General features: G+C 42.3%; 1 protein-coding gene and 1 pseudogene across 1 annotated transcript in view; one reads left to right on the top strand and one right to left on the bottom strand.

Annotated features, from left to right (window-relative positions):
* LOC124788347 (luciferin sulfotransferase-like) overlaps window positions 1-26,747 on the top strand; it is a 379,183-nt gene that overhangs the window by 94,440 nt on the left and 257,996 nt on the right. Inside the window, exon 2 of the mRNA XM_047255607.1 lies at window positions 14,289-14,496. Within this exon, the coding sequence (XP_047111563.1) occupies window positions 14,292-14,496 (205 nt within the window). The 5' untranslated portion in view covers window positions 14,289-14,291. The remainder of the gene's footprint in view (window positions 1-14,288; window positions 14,497-26,747) is intronic.
* Window positions 21,715-21,832, bottom strand: LOC124790544 (annotated as a pseudogene).

Raw genomic sequence — 26,747 nt, 5'->3', positions numbered from 1 at the left:
TCGCATAGATAGTATGGCAACATCTGGTCCTGCCTATGGGACTTAACATGTGAGGTCATCAGTCCCCTAGAACTTAGAACTACTTAAACCTAACTAACCTAAGGACATCACACACATCCATGCCCGAGGCAGCATTCGAACCTGCAACCGCAGCAGTCGCGCGGTCTAGACTGAAGCGCCTAGAACCGCTCGCCCACACCGGCCGGCGCACACAGTTCTTTTAGATATTTGATACAGTAGTTGCTGACTGCAGATTGTAAGACCTCTTTACTTTTGAAGAGTGAACACTTGATATCTCTCTTTCAGTTCCAGTAAATCGGGGGGACACACACGTGAAATAGTTTCCCTAAGCTCTTTATTATACGATAGCTTCTAGCCAATGCCGTATTTCCATATACAACATTAGTAGGTGAACCCCGCATCTAGGTCGTATGTTGGTTAAGAGGAAACAAAGTTCCATTCTCGTATCGCTGACCTTACGGTACACCACAACTACGCAGCTTGGTGCGAGATGCCTGCTTGGCAGTGTTTGCACCGCAAATGCCGTTTTCGGCCACCGTGCTCTCACATTCTAGGACATTTCTCGAACTTTTTTTCGACAGGTTTCAATGTCAAAATTAACAAACGCTACATCACTGTAATGGTCTTCTCAAGACTTATCGAATGCAGTTATAAAAAGTATAAGGTTACATTTAAAAAAACGTACTTCCCTCAATATACCGGTCGATGCCAGAGCTATAATCATTAACCAAACAAAAAAATACATCGAGCTTACAAGGATCCGTAATCACGTAGGAATCGGGGGTCGCAAATGCCATCTGCGACTACTAAATGATGTTGCAGTTATTTAGTCACATGCTACAAATGGACGCCCACTACAAGAGATGCTCGAAGTTTTGTCCGAATGCATAGACACTCCTGACACTGACGCTGCATTGAATGGTGCAGTCTCTCAAAAATACCAGGTGTATCTCAAAGGCGTCCTGCTGCTTCAGCAATCCCGCCTACTAGGCACTCCAGCGGTTTGGCAGGTGTTTCATACACAAGGCCCTTCAGATACTCCCACAAGAAAAACTTGATTGGCGACACATCCAGTGATCGTGGTGGCTATGCGACTGGCCCACCGCGACTAATTCAGCGGCTGAGGAAGATTGCCTGCAGATGTGCCGTGATTCGTCCGCTGAAATTCGCGGGAGCTCCGACGTGCTGAATCGAATGAAGCGACGGATAGCCATGGAAACATCATTCAGTATCCATCAGAACCTCTCACAGGAATACGAGATATGTGCGACCATCTAGTCTGTCCTGGAGAATGTACCATATGCTTCAAATTTTAAACGGGATGTGTTAGCAGCAAAAATCAATGAGTTATTGACCGGTTTAATGCAGAGTTTTACACGATACTCTAATGACCATTTGGACAGACATTTTTGTAATATATAAACGGGAAACGTTGTTACCAAAAAACTCGGAAAGCTTATCAGCTAATGATTAAAATATTGCCACGGAATCTGAATCGATCATACCATCATAATCTTACTGATTCACAGATTAAAACTACGCGAAATACTGCCATGGAAACTACTATCCCCACAGATCCAGCAGTTGAAGATATCTCTTGTATCCGTTTATTAATGATCCCAATCTACACTCCTGGAAATTGAAATAAGAACACCGTGAATTCATTGTCCCAGGAAGGGGAAACTTTATTGACACATTCCTGGGGTCAGATACATCACATGATCACACTGACAGAACCACAGGCACATAGACACAGGCAACAGAGCATGCACAATGTCAGCACTAGTACAGTGTATATCCACCTTTCGCAGCAATGCAGGATGCTATTCTTCCATGGAGACGATCGTAGAGATGCTGGATGTAGTCCTATGGAACGGCTTGCCATGCCATTTCCACCTGGCGCCTCAGTTGGACCAGCGTTCGTGCTGGACGTGCAGACCACGAGAGACGACGCTTCATCCAGTCCCAAACATGCTCAATGGGGGACAGATCCGGAGATCTTGCTGGCCAGGGTAGTTGACTTACACCTTCTAGAGCACGTTGGGTGGCACGGGATACATGCGGACGTGCATTGTCCTGTTGGAACAGCAAGTTCCCTTGCCGGTCTAGGAATGGTAGAACGATGGGTTCGATGACGGTTTGGATGTACCGTGCACTATTCAGTGTCCCCTCGACGATCACCAGTGGTGTACGGCCAGTGTAGGAGATCGCTCCCCACACCATGATGCCGGGTGTTGGCCCTGTGTGCCGCGGTCGTATGCAGTCCTGATTGTGGCGCTCACCTGCACGGCGCCAAACACGCATACGACCATCATTGGCACCAAGGCAGAAGCGACTCTCATCGCTGAAGACGACACGTCTCCATTCGTCCCTCCATTCACGCCTGTCGCGACACCACTGGAGGCGGGCTGCACGATGTTGGGGCGTGAGCGGAAGACGGCCTAACGGTGTGCGGGACCGTAGTCCAGCTTCATGGAGACGGTTGCGAATGGTCCTCGCCGATACCCCAGGAGCAACAGTGTCCCTAATTTGCTGGGAAGTGGCGGTGCGGTCCCCTACGGCACTGCGTAGGATCCTACGGTCTTGGCGTGCATCCGTGCGTCGCTGCGGTCCGGTCCCAGGTCGACGGGCACGTGCACCTTCCGCCGACCACTGGCGACAACATCGATGTACTGTGGAGACCTCACGCCCCACGTGTTGAGCAATTCGGCGGTACGTCCACCCGGCCTCCCGCGTGCCCACTATACGCCCTCGCTCAAAGTCCGTCAACTGCACATACGGTTCACGTCCACGCTGTCGCGGCATGCTACCAGTGTTAAAGACTGCGATGGAGCTCCGTATGCCACGGCAAACTGGCTGACACTGACGGCGGCGGTGCACAAATGCTGCGCAGCTAGCGCCATTCGACGGCCAACACCGCGGTTCCTGGTGTGTCCGCTGTGCCGTGCGTGTGATCATTGCTTGTACAGCCCTCTCGCAGTGTCCGGAGCAAGTATGGTGGGTCTGACACACCGGTGTCAATGTGTTCTTTTTTCCATTTCCAGGAGTGTAGTTAGGCGACTTCCATCCCCAATCAAGGTTTCGTTCAGGATAACAATAAACAAGGCTCAGGTCAGAGAGGACAGAGGAGGTAATGGTCAGAGAGAGTAAGAGCGTAGGGGAGGGGTCGGGGGGGGGGGGGGTGGAGGAGGAGAAGATGGACAACGATGCAGGGGAGGAGGAGGTGAGCAGAGAGAGGGGGAAGGTGTTTTGGATGTATATCAAATTGGCATACAAATTTAGCATTACGAAGCATTGCAGCATTGCCGGATTGGCTAGTTTTCTTTATAATTTTCTATGTCTTATGTTCACTATGTCTGGATTATATTCGTTTGCAAGAGCGACATACCTTAATACGCCTCTCATATGCAGCGTTTACAGCCACCAGCCAGATCAGAAGTGGAGCATTTACCACCTTCCTCGTAAACCAAGAAGGTTCAAATGGCTCTGAGCACTATGGGACTTAACATCTAAGGTCATCAGTCCCCTAGAACTTAGAACTACTTAAACCTAACTAACCTAAGGACAGCACACAACACTCAGTCATCACGAGGCAGAGAAAATCCCTGACCCCGCCGGGAATCGAACCCGGGAACCCGGGCGTGGGAAGCGAGAACGCTACCGCACGACCACGAGCTGCGGACAAACCAAGAAGAAGAAAGTGAATAAACATATACAGCGTGTTCGGAAATTCCCGTTACGAACTTCTAGGGCTTGTAGAGGGGAGTGATTAGATAATATTTTGAACTGGAACCCATGTCCGGAAACATACCGTGTCAGTGCTACAACGATTTGGAAACATGTTGGTAAAACGACCACTTTTACAAGTAACTGATTAGGCGGGACCCAGTACATCACTTGTTTTGCAGTTCCACTCAGTAATAGCCAAAGAAAGTGCCCGTGGACCCATTGAAGGGTTTCAACGAGTACAGTGCGACCTCTTCCCATTTGGACGTGCGATGTCTCCTTGGAGCGCCACAGTCACACCTGCTGACGGTGAAGGAATCCTTCCTCGAAGCCGTTTCATACTTGTGGCGAAAAGGATATGCGATGATGTCGGACGTTGTGGAGAACGGTCTTGATAAAGACTACGAGCAGCTATACCATTACCGTGAGCTTTGCCATTCAGAAGGATCATGTCGATGTATTCTGTAAACGTGATACAACCATGTTGCTGTAACATTCACAGACGCTTGCATGATCTCGGACCAGGTCAGAGAGATAGAAAAGACGTCAAATGACATCATCCGATCCGACGTAACAACGCCCCACCATGACTACCTTGTTGCATACCTTCCTAGTAGACATATTTTCAAACGGCTGCAGCACGGAAACAGTACCTTTCAGAACATGGGTTCCTGTTCAAAATATTTTGTGCTCACTCACCTCTACAGTTATAGTAATTTTTAACGGGCATTTCCGAACACGCTGTATAGGTGATATCCTGTCTGTCGGCAGGAATGCATTTGTTAGGTGGGAAGGGTTCAAAGATCATTTCCAAAGGCTGCATGGAGAACGATCAATTTTTGTACAAAAATAGCACAGATGCCTCATGTCTGTTTGTATGTCAATCGCACTAAAATACTGGGCAACTACTTCGTCAGAATCAATGTCCGAAGAATAAATAAATAAATATCATACGAAAACACAGGAGCCCAGGAGTAAATGGTATCACTTATAATTCTACAAAAATTTCTGCCCAGTCATCAAGAAAAAGTTCACGTAAATAGCGAGGAAGACCCAGCGCAGCGGACGCCTATACTATCTTAGAATGGAAACGTGAGCTTTTGAGAAAATCAGTTAAGTTAAAAAAAAGAAGTACTGGGAGGTGGGTACGCTTAAAGACAACGTCATGATGTCTTCATTTTGTAGTAATTCAGTCACATACTGCGTTGTCAACGTGTATTGCCTCGTAACTTACGGTAATATTTATAACTAGTCATTCCCTTTCCTGCTTGTCTCGGAAGTGGAGCTACGGAAATAAGTCTATCTATATGCTTCCGTGCTAGCCATATTTTCGGTCCTGTCTATGCGAAATGTATGTTGGCGGCAATAGAACCGTTCAGTAGTCAGTTGCAGGATTTTCAAGTGCGTTTCTTCGCGGTGTTTAACGCGTAAATTGCAGCAGCTTACGGGTATGTGAGCACACTGATATTTGTTGGAGAAGACTTAATGTTACGCATCTGCAATGTCTACTTGAGTAATTCTCTATCTGTGTATAGTTTTGCTTACATACCATTAAACCAGATGGACATTGGTAACACAGACTACATGATTATTATGCGTAGGTGCTAAATTATACCCGGCCGGGGTGGCCGAGCGGTTCTAGGAGCTACAGTCTGGAAGTTGAGTCCCATAGTGCTCAGAGCCATTTGAACCATTTTTTTGCTAAATTGTAGCTGGGAAAACATTTTCCCCCTGAATCTGGAACCACGTTAAAGTGTTATAACACACTTCGAAATTCCATATCGAGACGGAAAATACCAAACTTGCCTTTTACCGGCAACAGATTCGAGAAGTCGCATCTCACCTCTGTGATCCACAGCAAAACATGGTCGGAGGTCTGAGCATGAAGGACGTGGTTGATCGACTTGCTATTGATGGTATATCTCGGTAGTACCAGCATCAGGGATGGTGCAGTTCGTCATCTCCTTAGATCCGTTAAACCGTATAGTAAACACTTACACACCAGGACCACACGGCAGTTCACGGTCAACGCTTATTACCACAATACTTACAGAACCCCAAGGCATCTTAGAAATATCTGGTGGTGCTAACTGCATTCGCCTAAGTGCATAGCTGTACGGCAGGTCGGGGCCGATGAGATTCTTCAGACTCCAACATGTCCTCAGAGGCAGGGTGGCATGTTGTTTTGATCATGACGTTAATTCCAGTTATGACTCCTAAATTGTAGAGCTCAACTAGTTTTACAGGCATACTCCTCAAGCTGTCGTGTAGTGCTTGGTGAATGGTTTCTTGTATAGCTACTACCCGTTCCCTTTACTATTCCGCTCGCAAATAGTGAGGGAAAAATGATTGCCTATAGACATCCATACTAGCCAATTTTCTCTTCTATTGTCTTCAAGAAATGCACTTTCTTAGCAATACAGTCGTACTGCAGACCCGGAAATTCCTGCTCTCTTAATGTGATCAATGATGCTTCACGAGAAGAATGTATATTTTCGTCCAGGGAACCCCAGTTCAATTCATGAACATTTCCGTAATACTCGCATGTTGATGGAAGCTGAAAGCTGTATATCACATTCCTTACTACTCTAATGATGAAAAAACAGTAAGCTATTGACATTAAACCGCCGTAGAATACCTGCAAATACCTAGCAGGACAGATCTAATCTAGAATTATTTATCGCCTGCATGACACGTTGCGAGATATAATTCCGGTTTTTTGGGGTGGAGGAGTGGGGGACGGAGGTTTTCAAAGGATGTAAATATATGTCACATAACGTGCAGCGTCGAGTCAGTTTATTTGCAAGGGAAATCATTGTTTTCATTTCTTACTTTTTGTCCAGTTTATTTCACAGATCATTTGGATTACTTTATATGAAAAAACGCCATTTGGGACAATATTTAAGGATCATGGCTCGTTAATAACAACGTCTCATTCCTAAAGCACACGCTTTCGCCTTATGCTCTGTGGTAGGTCTTATCTACAGCCCAGTGTGGTGTTGTGGTGTTAGGCCCTGTCTCTCTCTCCCTCTGCCTATCTTCCTTTTTAAAAAAAAAAAAAAAAAAAAAAAAAAAAAAAAAAAAAAAAAAAAAGAAAGAAAGCAAAAAAGAGCCAGCGCAGCGCTGTGGAATTTTTGATTAGGTAATGTATGCAAAATGCAAATCGCACTACTATAACTAGGCAGGAATTAAGTTCGCACATGCGCCTTTCACAATTGAATAGTATGCGGGAAAAATGAACAACACGCTTATTTTAAAATGATTATACATAAGCAACTTGAAAGGCTACGTTTCTTAAACAGTAACACGTAATTGCTTATGTATTTTCGTCTTTGTTTCATTTTTGAAAAGGAAGTGATGTTGCCGTCAGCAGTTATATTCCTGTTGTTACATTGCAATTTTGGCAATAGCTCGACACGGCGGAGAGTCCTTCGTATAGATTTTACGAGAATGTGCTAAGAGAGGATAGTTACATTACCTATAAGTGTATGTCTTGTTATTAGCCTTAATAAAATGTGGCGATGTGTTGAATAGACTCGAGCAGATCACTATTAAATAAATTACCTAGAGCGTATTGCAGTAGACGGAAGAGATATATCCACCTCCCGCTTGAATCCAGTATCGGAGTCCTTTTCACTCGAGTAGCATGTGAGAAAAAACGCAGAATACACTAAATCTTCACATACCTCGCTGTTCTGCGTGTGTTATCCTTAAGTGATTCAAGGTCTTGTAAAAATCTAGGATACGGTTATAGCCCGCACCTCCAATATCGCGTAACTACAGATTTGTTGTGAAGTTCGGCACTGCCTGCAGTATTTTTCTAACTTGTAACTGGCCAAAGATTACCTCTTTTCCAGTACAAAGCATATACATACGTTGCATTACTCTCGGTCTGCTGTAAGAACAACGCATTCAAGTCTTTTAGTATAGAAATCCACCTTCTAGAGTTGTCAAGGCGACTCACAGTAATCAAAACCGTTGTGTGTACATGACGCTCTGCTACCGATGTCGCTTTACTGCATAAGGGTTTAATATAGTCATTATACTAACGCAGAATATGTGATGAAAAATAAACGACGTAATTTCTCACGAAACATTATGGAGAGAAAATGGATTCAATGTGGACTATAATTCTATTGTGTAGTCAACGTCGAGTATCCGTGGAGCAGTCATAAGAGCGGTTGGGGCACCATAAAATGCCTAGGTGGAAACGTCTGGGACGACCCAATGAAGTACATACAAATCATATTCTGGGTTCAGGTTCACTTGCAGGAATCTACGAGAGAACCTGCATACAAAACACGTATTGGACTCATCGTTGTTTCGAGTGTTTACCCGTCAGCCTGGTTCAAAAATGGCTCTGAGCACTATGGGACTTAACATCTGAGGTCATCAATCCCCTAGAACTTAGAACTACTTAAACCTAACTAACCTAAGGACATCACACACATCCATGCCCGAGTCAGTATTCGAACCTGCGACCGTAGCGGTCGCGTGGTCCCAGACTGAAGCACTTAGAACAGCTCGGCCACATCGGCCGGCCAGCCTGGTTCCCATGTGGATTAATACGAGGGCTATTCGGGAAATATGGTCGGAAAGGCCGCAAAATAAAATCACCGTGAAAATCAAAAATGTTTTATTTGCAACAGTTTGCTACACCTTTCAGCTAGTTCTCAATATAGTCGCCGCTCCGACTTAAACATTTGTCGTAGCGTTTATCAACTTTCGCATGGTCTCGTCATAGAAGGCAGCCGCCGGCTTCTTCCGCCAGATCTTTACACTGGTCTACAGCTCGTTGTCTGTGCCAAAATGTTGTCTTGATAGTTGGCTATTCACGTGAGCAGAGATGAATCTCCGGAGGAGGCATTAACTGGTTCTATTGTGGATGATCAAACACTTACCATTGAAAATGCTACTGGGGCGTCTTCATTGCCCTTACAGAGTGCGGCCGAGATATTTCATGAGGAAGGAAACGCATGTCAGTTGTATTACACGCGCACTGCAAGATATCAGGAGAAATCTCTCACCAGGCCCTCATACTTGGCGGGATACACTATTTTCTAGTCATTTGTAAGTGCTCACTGTGCGCTCAGAACTGAAAAGAGTGACATGATGCCGGGAAATAAATAATATTTATGTCTCTTCGCTTCAGAAGAAACATCATTCTATCAAATCGACAGGTTGCTTCCATCACTGAAACATGTGTCACCTATATCATAGTAACATTTACCGCTGTTTTCTAAGCAGGATACCTCTGCTGCTGATTTTCCATCTCACTACAGATTATAGGCCTCGACGGACGGGGAGGAGGCCCACTGAGTTCGTGCCTGCCCTGTTGTTCTGTGATTTTGCCACGTGTCGGGAGGAGGCGGATACAGGGGGAGGTGGCGGGGAGATGAGAACAATAGGTTCATTGACGTTGAATCTGTCTTGTCCTACTACTGCCTCGTCGTAACCGTATTGTGGCAACTAGCTCACAGTGTTCGTAGCCTATGGTGGATTCAGTGCCTCACCTGTAAACGACAGCAGTTGCTAATGTCTGAATGTCTGAAGACAGGAATACATGAAAATGCGACTCTGTTACAGTTGTGTACCGTAACGAAGCGATCCACTTATACTCATAACGCATAAAAAGCTTAAAAAGTATATTTTCTAGGAGAAAATTAAGTCTCCGATTGTGAATCTCTATCGTAGATTGTCGACGAGATCGTGAATCATGTAGTACAGAACGAAAAGAATGAGAGATTTGCGTCTGTGGTTGACTGTCTTTGCTGCTGTCGGACTGTTTTCGAGGGGCGTTTTTTGACTATTTCTTCTGATCTCCCACTGTTGTATTGATAATGACGAAATGTGGCACAGATGTTGGTCTATGTCTACTTATGCAGGCGCCCTACATTGTACAAGCTTTTAGAAGTCGGTAATTTGCTGCAAAAGCCATACTGTGGCTTCAGAAAGTACTCTAAACTAACATCATTGTTGTGCAGAAATGCGGGTGAATTTCCAACTGGCGGCAAAGTGTTTCCATTCGGGAAAGCCGTGGGTTGCGAGATATTGCAGAAGCCTGAGAAACTTCGTTGAAAATGACACCTCTTGGATGCCTGCCGCCCACCGCTCCCCCTCTGCCCCAGAATTTCACACAGTGAAAACAGCACATGTTGCTAGGAAGTCCATCAGTTTCTGCATTGGACACTAAAGGCTGTGAGCGTGACTTTGCCTGCATAGATGTGGGTTGTTTCTTCTGTAAAAGACACTGTCTCTCGATGCTTCCATCGCATCTTCTGGACTTTAGAATATCCTTCATGTAACCACCAGAGACTTTTTCCTTTACATGTGTGAATTTTCAGCATCTTATGATAAACTCCAGTTGATCAGGGGAAATCTGTAATGAACAAATCTCTAATGATTATCCCTATCAATGGAGCAGCTAGTAAACGAAGTCTGCAGTCCTTTGAAGTGCTTATGTGTAATAAATGAATGAAGTAGAATATCACTAAAGAGTGTATGACATGCAGTTAAGAAAGAAAATGTCTGCGTCTGTTGAAATTAAGAATCGTTTCAAAAGACACATGTGGTGTTTGTAGACCGAATCCCTATGTCCCGTCAAGGACTCAGATTACAAGTGCAGAACTCTTCTAGATACGTTTCTTGACGTTATAAGACAGTTTCATGTGCTTATCCGTCCGTTAAAGTAGCACACATATATCCACAACGCCTTGGCAACAATTAAAACGGCCAATAATTATCGTCCGTGACGCACTGGGTAGTGACAATACCATTTGTGAGCGCTTCTTGAATTTCACGAATATTCTACCCTTCTTCATTACTATTTCACCTTTTTAAGTGTCCGGAAGGAAATAAAATCATTTTTATTTGATTCAAGAGAAATTTCTGAAAGTGAGTTATGGATATTTTCTTGATCTCCTATGTCCCGTCACGGAAGAGAGAATCAATGATTTACTTGTTCCTAGCTATTTTGCTTGATAACTTGTGTTATCTGCTTCACGTCGCGTAGATGATATAATCTGCAACGATTTGCTGGGGAGAGAATCATACAGTCAAGAACTGTATGATAATGACAAGACCGGAACCCTTGAGTGATGCTGGTCACACTTAGCCACAACCCTACGGCGTTCAGTCAGGAATGCATAGCTCAAGGCAGCACGGTAACGTTGTATGTTGCTTAGGTATACTATTTAATTCGTTACTTTACTGGCACCTCGAAATTTGAAAATTGCTTAGAATTTTCAAGACATTTTCACCCTTTCTTTGTCTACACGAGCCATGAATTCTCACAGAATTTGCTATTAATTGAACACCTAACAACAAATTTCAGATGAGATTTCAAACGGCGGACGTAATATCGCAGAACGTTTCTCTGTCCCAAGGAAATGACATCTTGCAATTCCCAAAACATGTTTTCAGATCCCCTATAGGAAACACTAAAAGAAAGAAAACACGAAGCATCTAAAACAATCATCTTCTCAGGAAAGCAGTTCTGTGGAATGCAATGGGGTTTGATAAACCAGGGACAAAGTAACGAAAAGCAACAATAGCCTGGTAAAGCGTCACACATGTTAGATGTGAAAAGTGAGTACCAGCCTTGAGCTCGAACAAGGTTAACTGCCTTTCGCAGACACTGGTAATATCAATGGCACCGTCAAAAGACATGTCGACTCGATGACTGGACAAATGGAGGTTGATTCCTCTCGATTGGTTCCACACTATACAGAGGTTTTTCGACCGTGCTGTGGGGGTAGTAATACTAGAAGAAAAGCTGAATTCTCATACCTTCTTGGAAGGTGTTTTGAGGGCTTGAACGATATCGGCATTAACCAGTAGCCATTTGAAACTTGGAGTCGATACGAGAGGTGTTTTCAAATATCACAAATGGTAGTGCGCTGGTAGTAAAAGACTTATCAGTCTTACTTACATTTTCAACTTGTCATACAGAATTCATCACAGGAAATATTTCTGTTAAACGGTAGAGATATGTCGTATCAGTGATGTCCGTAACGTTATGGGTAAGTGCAATGCACAACTCAGTTTTTACCTCGTTTAGTTTGTTTATCCCATAACTTGATAGGGAGGTGTTTCTAACATATAGTGGAGACGTAAACTCTGTTATGTGAAAGAAGTATGATTTCTCTAAACCTCTTTGGATCATATTGGTGGTAATAGGAATATGATTATGTCAACCGCGTTGCAGAGTAAACGCTTCTGCTTCATGACATAGCGAATTTATTGACTTGAAGAATTTTTGATTGTCAAAATAGTTAAAATAATACTGCGTAACGCCAATGTGTATAAGATGTCCCAAAAATTAGGGCCTAAATAGTACAGAGAGTGGTTCAAATGGCTCCGACCACAATGGGACTTAACAGCTATGGTCATCAGTCCCCTACAACTTGGAACTACTTAAACCTAACTAACCTAAGGACATCACACAACACCCAGTCATCACGAGGCAAAGAAAATCCCTGACCCCGCCGGGAATCGAACCCAGGAACCCGGGCGCGGGAAGCGAGAACGCTACCGCACGACCACGAGCTGCGGACTACAGAGGGTGGAGGATCCTCAATCGAGTATTTTTCTTGTGGAACCAATAGCCATAAGGAATACTACAGGCGTTAGATGGTTTTTGTGAGCAATGTGAGGCACGTGATTTCAAACGCTTGTGTTTCATAACAAATATCAGTAATTTTTCCAAGCGCACGTGACCACAATTTACAGTTCAGCACTGGTTGTGGCAGATGGTGCATTACTCTCCATAAGGACTAACAGATATACTCTTCATACATGGTGCACCGTGATGTTACGCTCGGAAAGCCGAACAAATGTACAACAAGCGCCACCCTCATTGGAAGAATTTTATTGTCCTGGACAGAAATTTACGAGAGACTGGATGGAATCAGTTAGAGAAAGCTGACCGAAATTCTCGACAAATAGTTAATCCCACAAAATAATTTGAGGAAAATCGTAATTCCGTTTATGCAGTGGCTCATATTTAATACATCTACATTAACATTTACATCTACATTTATACTCCGCAAGCCATCCAACGGTGTGTGCCGGAGGGCACTTTACGTGCCACTATCATTACCTCCCTTTCCTGTTCCAGTCGCGTATGGTTCGCGGGAAGAACGACTGCCGGAAAGCCCCCGTATGCGCTCGAATCTCTCTAATTTCACATTCGTGATCTCTTCTGGAGGTATAATCAGGGGGAAGCAATATATTCGATACCTCATACAGAAAAGCACCCTCTCGAAAACTGGATAGCAAGCTACACCGCGATGCAGAGCGCCTCTCTTGCAGAGTCTGCCACTTGAGTTTGCTAAACATCTCCATAACGGAATCACGCTTACCAAATAACCCTGTGACGAAACGCGCCGCTTTTCTTTGGATCTTCTCTACCTCCTCCGTCAACCCGACCTGGTCCGGATCCCACACTGATGAGCAATGCTCAAGTATAGGTCGAACGAGTGTTTTGTAAGCCAGCTCCTTTGTTGATGGACTACATTTTCTAAGGACTCTCCCAATGAATCTCAACCTGGTATCCGCCTTACCAACAATTAATTTTATATGATCATTCCATTTCAAATCGTTCCGCACGCATACTCCCAGATATTTTACAGAAGTAACTGCTGCCAGTTTTTGTTCCGCCATCATATAATCATACAATAAGGGATCCTTCTTTATATGTATTCGCAATACGTTACATTTGACTATGTTAAGGGACAGTTGCCACTCCCTGCACCAAGTGCCTATCCGGTGCAGATCTTCCTGCATTCCGCTGCAATTTTCTAATGCTGCAACTTCTCTGTATACTACAGCATCATCTGCGAAAAGCTGTATGGAACTTCCGACCCTATCTACTAAGTCATTTATATATATTGTGAAAAGCAATGGTCCCATAACACTCCCCTGTGGCACGCCAGAGGTTACTTTAACGTCTGTAGACGTCTCTCCATTGCGAACAACATGCTGTGTTCTGTTTGCTAAAAACTCTTCAGTCTAGCCACACAGCTGGTCTGATATTCCGTAGGCTCACTTTGTTTATCAGGCGACAGTACGGAACTGTATCGAACGCCTTCCGGAAGTCAAGGAAAATGGCATCTACCTGGGAGCCTGTATCTAATATTTTCTGGGTCTCACGAACAAATAAAGCGAGTTGGGTCCCACACGATCGCTGTTTCCGGAATCCATGTTGATTCCTACAGAGTAGATTCTGGGTTTCCAGAAACGACATGATACACGAGCAAAAAACGTTCTAAAATGCACCGCGATTCGCGTTTGTCAGTTTGATGGTCGGTACGATATGCTGCTGTTGCTGTAAAGTAAAATTTGCCTATGTCAATAAATAAGTAAACATTTATTCGGAACCGAAGTCCCTTATATCCAGGTACTAAATTTTGTACCCTGTAATATCTAAATAATCATGTCGCTAAAGTTATGGAACACCCTGTATAGATGAGTACTGATAGGATAAAGTGCACGGAGAAGGAATTACTAAGCGAGACTAACGAGAGTACTTTGTGCTGCAGACGATGTTCGAGCCCAAGTTCGAGAAGCTGCAGGACGAGTTTGGTCTGCGGGTGGCAGCTGCCTGCCCTGGGATTTTCAAGTCGCCGCTGTGGAGGGTCACGCCATCGCGTTCCGTCGTCACGAGTCTCTACCCAGACATGTGGCAGCGCTTCACGAACTTCGAAGTCTTCCCTGACGATGTGTGGGTGGTGACATTCCCGAAATGCGGTAAGTTGGCAATCTGTATAAAAATATAAGAGAACTAACAATCTATACGACGCGAAGGGTACAAATAGAAGAATTTCTAACACTTACACCATCCTAATTTCCAGATGATTCGATGATACTATCCGAGGGGACTATTCCGACCCACAGCCACGCTATGTGATAATGGAATAAGACAGCACCATCCATATTTTTCTTCCACCGAAGACGCTTTACGACCTTCAAACTTTACAGCGCAAATTCGCGACTTAATACGATCAATGAAAAATAATTTATTGTGGTGCTAGCATGGTTTCCTCTAGGCTCGCCACGAATTTCTTATACACTACCAGTTAATGAGAAAACAGGATAAACTATATTAAACTTCATGGTACTGCCATCAGTCACTGCTTCAACCTAAATTTGGTGATGGAACCAACTTCCGATACGTAGGTACAGGTTTAATGTGTGGAAATGCCCAGCTCGTTGGGTGCATTCGACACTTGTCCTTACAAAGTATATAAATATGCAACGAAATAATATATTTAAATATAAGTATGAAGACACAAAATTGTAGAGCCTCATAGGGGAGTCATTAACTCCTTTTGACCTACACGTACGGCATAATTCTAGTGCTCTCGAGCCACTTGTTGATGACTCGTTCCATACCGTGCTCTCCCAACTGTATTTAATCTTCTGAAGTCACCACCAGGCTCGTGACTCAAGCCACCTACCTTCGTCTATGTTCTTAATGAGTATCGGCGCGCCTACTGTCTCGATCTCTCTGTGGCGGTTTTTGTGTATCATCAACATGGACAAATGCAATGAATATGGATGATACGATACTCTATACTATTCAGCGGTTTGAATTCACTCTGGCTTTTTTTTTCTAAGCAGTTGCATTGATTTGATTTTGTAAATTATACTGACTGTATTATACACATGTATAAGGCATTATTCATACTACAACTTCTCCCGGATAATTATTTTGTTCAAATTGCACAAGAATTCCACCTGACGTAGTGTAATAATGTTGACTGTAAGTTGTGTTCATATCACTAAAATTACAGATCGTACATCAGAGCTTTTATAATTTTTGTCTTCGATGGATTTAATTGGTTCAAATGGCTCTGAGCACTATTGGACTTAACATCTTAGGTCATCAGTCCCATAGAACTTAAAACTACTTAAACCTAACTAACCTAAGGACATCACACACATCCATGCCCGAGGCAGGATTCGAACCTGCGACCGTAGCAGTCCCGCGGTTCCGGACTGCAGCGCCTAGAACCGCACGGCCACCACGACCGGCGATGGATTTAATTATTCTTAGCAAATTGATCATGAAAAGGAACCACAGAATACCACCAGCACACAACACTGACCTATGCTACCAGAAATATTTTTCTCCGTGATTCGTGCGTAGTTTAATTTTGGCCTCATTCATCAGCAATGAAATCTGGTTCAGCAATAAATACCATCAGCACTGTTGTTAGAAAATGCAGTCTGATCCGATTAATTTTTTCTTTTATAAATAGAGTTCAGTACCACCGGTGCACATTTGTTTCTTACACATCGGAATATTGTTTGCAGTTTCAAGTAATTTAAATTTGCCGCTGTGATAAAAGTTAAGATGGCGGCCAACAAAAGATAGAGGATTTCTTTTTTAATTAAGATTTTCCTTTGCTCAATAAATAATTAATCATTTAAATTGATGCCAACTATAAAAAATTATTAAATTGTTTTGCAAATTAGTTTAACACAAATCCATGCTGTTATCAACTAGAACTACAGACGAAGTTGCTATATAATCGCAACTAACAACTAACAATGGCTGCGCTTCTTGCAGCTATGATAAAACAATTAATACAAAACTATAATTAAAACAGGAAGTGAATTTTCAATAATTAATCATAAATAATTTTAACGCATTTGGCTCTGTTGTTACCAGCAAATGAACATAAAAGTACAATAATTTTACATTAATTGTTTTCCATTCAACAGACCTCAAATCGATTCGTGTCTTGCGTCGGCAACGTGCATCAGAAGAAGACGACAAAAGGGTACAAAACAAAAGAGAAGAATGACATAGATTAACAAAGAATGTGAAACAAATATTGTCTCTGTTTTACATAATATCATCTTTTTAAGAAATAATTACATAACTGAATGCATGTTATTGAGTTACGTAATTTTCCACACGTTCATATTCCACTCGTAATAAAAAAATATATATCTCGTTGATGTTATATCTCCACGTACGATTTCCACGTTTTTGGAGCCCTGTAGAAAGATATACGTGGTCGTCGATTTGATTTGGACAAAGAGCTCCACGCCTGAGTACGACCATGGTTCTGCAGGAAACCGCAACCACTTTTCCGTGAAGCCATTGACCATCTTGTCTCACAGTGGGATAAATGTGTTAACTGCTATGGCGATTACTTTTGAAATAATAGACAGTTTACTTACATTTTTCTATCTGCTTATATTTGACTGCCTCTTGTAGATCATTTTGTGGATAAGGCGAACCAAACGCTGCGTCTTGTTGGAAGAACACTTAGTAGATGCTACTAATTCACCAAAGAGACTTCAACACTATTCTTGCTCGTCCTCAGAGAGGACTGGAGAAGGATATCGAGAAAGTTCAAAGGGCAGCTCGTTTTGTACTATAGCAAAACGGGGAAGAGAGTGTCATGCATATCATACCCAATTTGAGGTGGCAACCATTATAACAAAGGCGATCTTTCCACTGAATTTCAATCAGCAACTTTCTCCTTCGAATGCGAAAATATTCTGTTGGCGCTCGCTTCCATAGGTGTAGATGATCATCGTAATAAAATAAGAGAAATTAGAGCTATCCTGAAAATATATGTCTTCGTTTTTCTACGAGCAGTCGGAGAGTGGAACAGGAGACTACAGAGTGAAATTCGTTCGATGAGCCCTCTGACAGGCACATTTCAGCGTAGACACGAGTTTATAGGTGTACATGTTTTGAAAAGCTTGTCACGCTCCGCACCCTGTCGCAACAGAGAGAATAATGTCTTGCTCTCATTTCTCAGTCCAAAGAAAAGGTCACCATTCTATGGGAATAGAATATAATTCAATAAACTAAAGAAAATCCTTTCTTCTAGCAATGTCAGATATGATTTGTTTCTGATGCTATTCACATTAGCGGTGTTGAGAATAGTCCACAATTTGAAGAAAATCGTTTTGGATGTTAGGCCACGTCACTACAAAACACTAATACGTAATGACGCAGACTAACACCCAAAATGACTGTATTCAAACTTAAACTGGTCGTGGAAGCCTACAAACTTATAATAGAACAAAATTTTATCGAAGTTGGGAATAATGTCATTGTCTCTGCAACTTAATTAAAACACCAGATAACTCAATGACATTATTCTTCTCCCGAGGACCTGCTCCCATTTTTTATTTTAAATGCCTTTATTAGTCTTTAGAATATCTACCATTACGGCCGTCTATGAGCAGTTTTCAAACCTAGCGACTTGCCTCCTAAGATTTGTTAACCGCATTATGTAGGTCAGATCTAACAACTGTTGTCTTACATACATGGAGAGATATAATGGATCAAACGGAAGTTCAGAATTACACATTATCTAGTATCATGAAGCATTAGCTAAATAAATTAAATAAATGAGAGGAAAAACCGCGATATAACTTACACAGCACACAGATAAATAATTAATACATTAAGTCATGGGATAAACAAAGTACTACAAATACATATGTTAAAAATAATTTCGTGTGGTTCAGTGCAGTGATGTCAATAGCAAGTAATTAATCCACTGTTCCACAGCCCTTTATTTACTAAAAATGGTTCAAATGGCTGTGAGCACTATGGGACTCAACTTCTGAGGTCATCAGTTCCCTAGAACTTAGAACTACTTAAACCTAACTAACCTAAGGACATCACACACATCCACGCCCGAGGCAGGATGCGAACCTGCGACCGTAGCGATCGTGCGGTTCTAAACTGTAGCGCCTAGAACCGCTCGGCTACCCCGGCCGGCTCTTTATTTACACTCACAGATGTATTACAATGAGTTTACAATGAGCCAGATCGCAAATATCAACACTACATGAAATCAGTGACGTAAGTTTCTTGGTCTGTATCGATTTAGCCAGTGAGGCAGTTACGCGCGAAAATTCAAACAGTCCGCCAGATACAATTATAAGTTGTTCTCATAGCGTACATGATAGCGCACGAGACTTCTCAGCCTTTGGTTCGGGTCCAATCGTTGGCTCCCGTCCTATGTGCTATTTTTGTACAGCGTTATTGTTCATTTTTAGGAAACCATATGAAGAACAAGTTTGGCGACATCGTCTCTGGCAGGCCGCTTGAATTTGCACACTAAACGACGTGAGTGGCAAACGTAAATGCCAATGAACTCGGAAACGGCGTAACATATTGAATTTTTTGTGAACAGTCGCTTCTTAACACAACTCTGCAACACCCTTACAAACTTTTCAGACTGTTACTGACCACCCTGCTTAGAGTATTTGCAAAGTGACAATAAAAGATTTGGATGATCTTACTCGATCTATAGCTCGTGGAGCCGTAGTTTGTTGTCCTCTTGGGGTATGCGTGATCTTGTTGCATGGTAAAAATATATCCAACACTCTTTTAACGGTTTGACGACCTTTAAGTATCGAACATTATTTCGGAAGTTCGGAAAAAATAATGAAGATCATTTGTATTTGGAACATGAGGAGTTTCGTAAAGTGATATGACCAGTCAGGGAGTACTGGATTTCGTAGTCCACTGATCAAGCACGCATAATGTAGTCTACCTGCCAGACGAAGGAGATCGTCTTCAGTGACTGGATGAAATCATCGAAATTGAGAGTCTTCCGTTACCTACGTCTACATCTACATGGATACTCTGCAAATCACATTTAAGTGCCTGGCAGAGGCTCATCGAACCATCTTCACAATTCTCAATTATTCCAATCTCGAATAGCGCGCGGAAAGAATGAACACCTATATCTTTCCATACGAGCTCTGATTTCCCTTATTTTATCATGGTGATCGTTCCTCCCTATGGAGGTCGGTGTCAACAAAATATTTTTGCATTCGGATGAGAAAGCTGGTGATTGGAATTTCGTGGGAAGATTACGTTGCAACGAAAAACGCCTTTCTTTTAATGGTTTCCAGCCCAAACGCTGTGTCATTTCTGTGAAACACTCTCCCATATTTCGTGATAATACAAAACGTGTTGCCATTCTTTCAACTTTTTCGATGTACTCCGTCAGTCCTATCTGGTAAGGATCCCACACCGCGCAGCAGTATTCTAAAAGAGCACGGTCAAGCGTAGTGTAGGCAGTCTCCATAGTAGGTCTGTTACATTTTCTAAGTGTCCTGCCAATATAACGCAGTCATTGGTTAGCCTTACCCACAACATTTTCTATGTGTTCCTTCCAATATAAGTTGTTCGTAATTGTAAGACCTAGGTATTTAGTTGAATTTACGGCTTTTAGACTAGACTGATTTATCGTGTAACCGAAGTTTTAACGACTTCCTTTTAGCACTCATGTGAATATCCTCACACTTTTCGTTATTTGGGGTCTACTGCCACTTTTCGCACCATTCCGTTATTTATTCTAAATCGTTGTGCAATTTCTTTTGATCTTCTGATGACTTTATTAGTCGATAGACGACAGCGTCATCTGCAAACAACAGAAGACGGCTGTTCAGATTGTTTCCCAAATCGTTTATGTAGATAAGGAACAGCAAAGGGCCTATAACACTACCTTGGGGAACGCCAGAAATCACTTCTGTTTTACTAGATGACCTTTCCGTCAATTACTACGAACCGTGACCTCTCTGACAGGAAATCACAAATCCAGTCACATAACTGAGACTGTATTCCATAAGCACGCAGTTTCATTACGAGCCGCTTGTGTGGTACAGTGTAAAAAGCCTTCCGGAAATCCAGAAATACGGAATCGATCTGAAATCCCTTGTCAATAGCACTCAACAGTTCATGTGAGTAAAGAGCTAGTTGTGTTTCACAGGAACGATGTTTTCTAAGCCCATGTTGACTTTGTGTCAATAGATCGTTTTCTACGAGGTAATTCTTAACGTGCGAACACAAGATATGTTCTAAAATCCTGCTGCATATCGACGTTAACGATATGGGCCTGTAATTTAGTGGATTACTCCTACTACCTTTATTGAATATTGCTGTGACCTGTGCAACTTTCCAGTCTTTGGGTACGGATCTTTCGTAGAGTGAACGGTTGTATATGATTGTAAAGTAAGGAGCTAATCCATCAGCATACTCCGAAAGGAACCTAATTGGTATACAGTCTGGACCAGAAGACTTACTTTTATTAAGTCATTTAAGTTGTTTCACTACTCCTAGGATATTTCCTTCTACGTTACTCATGTTGGCAGCTGTTCTCGATTCGAATTCTGGAATATTTACTTCATCTTGTTTTGTGAAGGCATTTCGGAAGGCTGTGTTCAGTAACTCTGCTTTGACAGCACTGTCTTCGATAATACCTCCATTGCTATCGCGCAGAGAAGGCATTGATTGTTTTTTGCCGCTAACATCCTTCACATACGACCAGAATCTCTTTGGATTTTATGCCAGGTTTCGAAACAAAGTTTCGTTGTGGAAACTGTTATAGGCATCTCGCATAGAAGTCCGCGCTAAATTTCGAGCTTCTATAAAAGATCGCCAATCTTGGGGATTTTGCGTCTGTTTAAATTTGGCATGTTTGTTCCGTTGTTTTTGCAACAGTGTTCTAACCCGTTTTGTGTACCAAGGAGGATCAGCTCCGTCGTTTGTTAATTTATTTGGTATAAATCTCTCAATTTCTGCAGATACTATTTCTTTGAATTTAAGCTACATCTGGTCTATACTTATATTATTAATTTGGAATGAATGGAGATTGTCTCTCAGGAACGCGTCAACTGAACTTTTATCTACTTTTTTGATTAGGTAATTTTTCGCTTATTTATCGAGGATTTGGGGATTACAATATTCAGTCTCGCTACGACAACCCTGTGTTCGCACTCTGTCTTCAGGCCACAAGCGGCCCATCGGGACCATCGACCGCCGTGTCATCCTCAGCGAAGGATGCGGATAGGAGGGGCGTGTGGTCAGCACACTACACTTCCGGCCGCTATGATGGTTTTCTTTGACCGGAGCCACTACTATTCGGTCGAGTAGCTCCTCAGTTGGCATCACGAGGCTGAGTGCACCCCGAAAAATGGCAACAGCGCATGGCGACCCGGATGGTCACCCATCCAAGTGCCGGCCATGCCCGACAGCGCTTAACTTCGGTGATCTGACGGGAACCGGTGTATCCACTGCGGCAAGGCCGTTGCCTGACAACCCTGTCTTCGCTAATCCCTAAATCGGTTTTGATGCTCGTTATTAACTCAGGATTATTTGTTGCTAGGAGGTCAAGTGTGTTTTCACAATCGTTTACTATTCGCCTGGGCTCATGGACTAACTGCTCGAAATAATTTTCAGAAAATTCGTTTACTGTTCTAGAGTGCGTGTATTTCCCGTATGAAACACAGTCGTTGGACTGTTCTGATCCAGTAAATACGTGCACTTTAGAGCACGACTGCCGTTCACTCCACAGCAAGGTTATCTTTGTGACGAATATTACCTGTAAAGCGAACCATGTTTTGCAAATTAGTCTCTAGTAGGAAATTTCTATGAGGCTGGAAGGTACAGTGACGGCCTTCGCATGTTTTATATTTCTTTTTTCTTCTGAGAGGCCGTGACGCGTACTGGGCGTACTTGATAGTTCTGCCGGGCACGCACGCAACAGCGTTCCTTTCAACCAAACAATCGCAGATTGAATTTGATTGCCAAAAAGTCTCTATGTTGGATGATGAAGTACGCTATTATGTCCAGGACAATGTCTCTATTGATTGGTGGACGCATGTGCATGTATTTTTGCCACTCTGTTACAAATGTAACTCTTCCATCGATTAACATCACTGCTTATACAATCTAAGGTCACTACTACATCCGTCTACAACACCATGTAAGTAATATCGTACCCTGCTGCTGTGCAGAAATGGCTTGTTAATTGTGCTTAACGAGTGCTCCTACAAATTCCAGATATGACAATGTTATCTTCTGACAAGTACTGATCTATTCTTGCTACAGGCTAAGTGAATTATTGTGTTGCCGTGTAAAAACTGTGGATTTACAGAGCTGCCCCGTACACTTGTGAATCTGGACATCGTGATTTTTATAGCTGATATCCACCGTGGGATACAAATCCAGCACAGTGGAGGGTATACCCATGTATTCCATTGTGCTGCTACATTGTTAGATAGCTAATGATACCAGTCAGTTCTCCTGCACCAAGTTTCGTGGAATAATAGCCTTGTCATGATTGACACAGAATAGTCATAGTGGGTCACAAACTTTAGTTATGGCGTGTCACAGTTTCTTTTTTATAGTACTGCTGTTAGGTAATTTTTCTTTAACATGCTCAGTGTTGATGTAAAAGTTGTACATTGCTATATTCCAGTATATCTAAGATCTGAGTCTTGTACAAACGGCCGGCCGAAGTGGCCGTGCGGTTAAAGGCGCTGCAGTCTGGAACCGCAAGACTGCTACGGTCGCAGGTTCGAATCCTGCCTCGGGCATGGATGTTTGTGATGTCCTTAGGTTAGTTAGGTTTAACTAGTTCTAAGTTCTAGGGGACTAATGACCTCAGCAGCTGAGTCCCATAGTGCTCAGAGCCATTTGAACCATTTTTTCTTGTACAAACATCTCGCTCTTCATATCCCTATATGTATTGCAACTGAAGTAGTGGCCCGCGTTCAATAGTTTCATGACGGCCGTTAGTTCGTAATACATAGCGATAGCTTCATTTTCGCTATCCGCGCCAAACGCGAAGTCATCGATGAAAACTTTGCTTGCTAGCACCCATGCAGCAATAGGAAATGAGATCTAATGTCTAGAATTGTGTTTCTTCAGCGTTGCTGAAAGCAAGAATCGACTGCATGTCAGAAAGAATGGGAGTGAAATAATTGTTTTACAACACTAATAGTAGGTTAGTGGTGGCTTGTTATTTCTCCTACAGATGTGTAGGAACAGTGTATAACTTAATCTAATAAAAATATGCAGGATATTGTTCCAAATCCATCCTGAATTCCTATACTAACGAACCTAGTATTAGCAGTTGTTATGTAACGTAACAAACATCAACTCACACAGCACCCTAACAAACAACATCGTCATAGATTAGATCCGTATGTACGGAACAAACTGAGTTATCCTGAAGAGGGATGTTCATGTGGATAATACTAATATGGGTATAACCAAATTTGGAAGCTGGAATTGAAGATGAATACCAAGTCCCCTTCCACAGGTGGCGTTGGTGAAGGAATATCTATATCAACTCATTCCTGTCTTCTTTTATTCCATTTTTAAATTACACGATACATTTATAATTTCCTACTTCCAAATACTACATTTTTCTTTAGAAAATAAGTGTAATTGCTGTAAATAAATAAAAGGTAACACCAAAGTTCAGATAAAAGAACTCCATGCAGCCCCACTTCCACATAGTGCTGCATGGGCAACGGTGTCCGTGGCCTCAAGTGCGTAGTCCAATTTTGCTGCTTGGTGGTGGCCATGGGTACTGACTAAGAGGTCTGTGTGAAGCACTAGGCCTGATTAAAGTAATAAGCTGGCAGGCCCTTGTAGTCAAGACACAGACTGGAAAAACACACCAGCCAGTCTAGTGAAACGGTAAGTAATTGCTTCGTGGTATGATAACTTCCGTGACTATTTTGAAAAATGTTGTGCTATGAAAATCTTGTCAAATTCCTGACGTCTTCGTGCGAGACGAGTTACAGAAATGCTTCCACAATATCGCTAATAACAGCCGCGGGATGTGATCGGAACCGTAATAGGGCAGGGAGTATTTCTGATAGAAGATTGGGTCCTTTCTTGAAGATGTTGTTCAGAGAAGGTGCATTGTTCTCACTAGAAGATACATCAAAAACGATTCTACACTTCATGTTACGCTGTTTCTCCACCTTAACAACCGCTTGCGAAAGGTAAAACATGGTGTTACTTGGTTCTTCAAGAAGAGCGAGTTCTGCATGGTTCTTTTTAACATAATCCAACATGACGGGGTGGTAAATGTTATTAAGAACTCGTTCCTATGGAGTCTTTTATGTAAACTACTAAATATACTTTCTGCAATGAGATGATTATTAGGATATAGAATAATATTTTGTTTGGAGAGGAATTCCGCGCAAGATACCTTTGTAGTTCTGCTTTCAACGAGACATGTTTCAGCACTTTCTGTGCTCTCTTCAGTGGGTTTATTTGTATTTACCTTCCACTAAATTGTTGTTTACATGTTAATTTTTAATGAAACATTTGGTACAAAATATTCATATTTGTAAAATGAACGAGTGTTGCCAAATATTTTACACTGTTTGCATACAGTACACAGCACAGAGTTTCCGCCGCCGTTACCTGTTGTGGCTGCGTAGTGTTCATTTGTTTCGTGGCACGTCCGTTTGGGATGTGGCGCGTGGATCTGAACTGTTGTTGACGTTTGTTGCGTTTAATTCGTGTGTGCGTGTGTGTGTGTGTGTGTGTGTGAGAGAGAGAGAGAGAGAGAGAGAGAGAGAGAGAGAGAGAGAGAGAGGGACCGAGTGTGTGTGTGTGCGTGTATGTGTGTGTGACTCAGTGAGTGGCTGAGTATGTGTGTCCAAGATAAGGAGAGGAAGAGAAAGAGAGTATTTGAGAGAGAGAGAATGGGGGATGGTTGTGCACACGTATGTAAAGCATGTAAAGTTTAATTATAGAGGCTATCATTTACAGTTTTAGGTCGAGTGTTATTTCTATTCTGCCAAAGAGGGATTTATTGCACAGCGATGTATATTCGTTTAGTACTTACTTTCATTGGGCTATTGGTTTTTGGATGTGATATTTTTCTTCTGTTGTTAATTTTTGGTACAGGCTGTTAGCAGTTTCAAGGATGTCTGTTTCTGTGTTCATTGAGTGGTGATACTCTGCTGTTAGGTGATCTGCAAATATTGAATGTAGGTTATTTTTTTTTTTCAGTGCTCTGATATTTTCTGTACACCTGGTTCTAAAATTCATGAAAGGTTGAACACGTATAGAGATTGACAGCAGTTGGCAGTTAGTTTATATTCATCACACTGGCCATATTAGTCAGTGTTGGTGGTATTTCTTCCAAGTCTCTCCTCTATTGTGTTGCAGGTTCCATATTCAGTGTTATGTCCTTGTCTTTTTAATATATTGCCCACCCTTTGTGAGATTTTGTTGCTGTAACTAAGTATCTGCCATTTGTTGCTTACTGTCTGCTGATTTGTTGTGAATTGTATTGTGTTTGTATGTTTTGTGAATATATGTTGCCTGTTTTTGTATTTTGTTGTTTATTTTAGCTACTGTCTTTGTATTGTATCCATCCTCCTATGCTATTTGTTTTATTGTATTCGGTTCCTTTGTGTAATCATGTTTGTTCATGGATGTTCTGTTCAGTCTATGTAGTAAATATCTGAAGCTGGCATCTTTATATGTTGTGGGGTGCTTGGGTTCTTTATGAATGATGGCACTCGTGATTGTAGGTTTACTGTAAACTGTGAACTCATGTTTGTTGTTTCTCTTGAGTACGGTGAGTTCTAAAAAATTGAGTTTTTCATTCGTTTGTTTTTAAATGGTGAACTGTATTTGTGCATGAATGGTGTTTATGTCCTCATGAAGTTCTTTTACACGAAATTGTGATTCCTCTATTAGACGTATTATATCGTCTACATATCCGCACCAACACTTTATGTTGTACAGATTTGGTTTTACTATATGAAAATGTCAGTTAGGAAGCCACTGATTGGGGACCCTATCGGTAATCCTCCTTATTGAGAGCAAAGTTTGTTGTTGAATGTGAAGTAGTTCTGAATATCTTCAACATTTCGCGGCCCTGTCAGCAACTGTATAAATATTAATTTTAACTTTAATAATGAACTGCATCAGTTGCACCGTTTACCTAGAATTTACCTTGGTTTCAGTCAGGATAACCCAGCCTTCTTCAGAATAACAGTATATACCGTTTGTCCATAGTGGACACCGTCAAGCTAAAACTACAAATCCATAAATTATCTTCAAACTGTAAAACTTATCTGGCACTGCCTCGGCCCCACTTCGCGACCGCGATGCGGCAGCCACGAGTGCTGTACTCGTTATCCCGACAGAAACCTAGGTAAATTCTAGGTAAATGGTGAAGCTGAGG

This window comes from Schistocerca piceifrons, chromosome 3, assembly GCF_021461385.2.
Source record: "Schistocerca piceifrons isolate TAMUIC-IGC-003096 chromosome 3, iqSchPice1.1, whole genome shotgun sequence".
Lineage (NCBI taxonomy): Eukaryota > Metazoa > Arthropoda > Insecta > Orthoptera > Acrididae > Schistocerca > Schistocerca piceifrons.
This window is presented reverse-complemented; position numbering and strand designations above follow the sequence as displayed.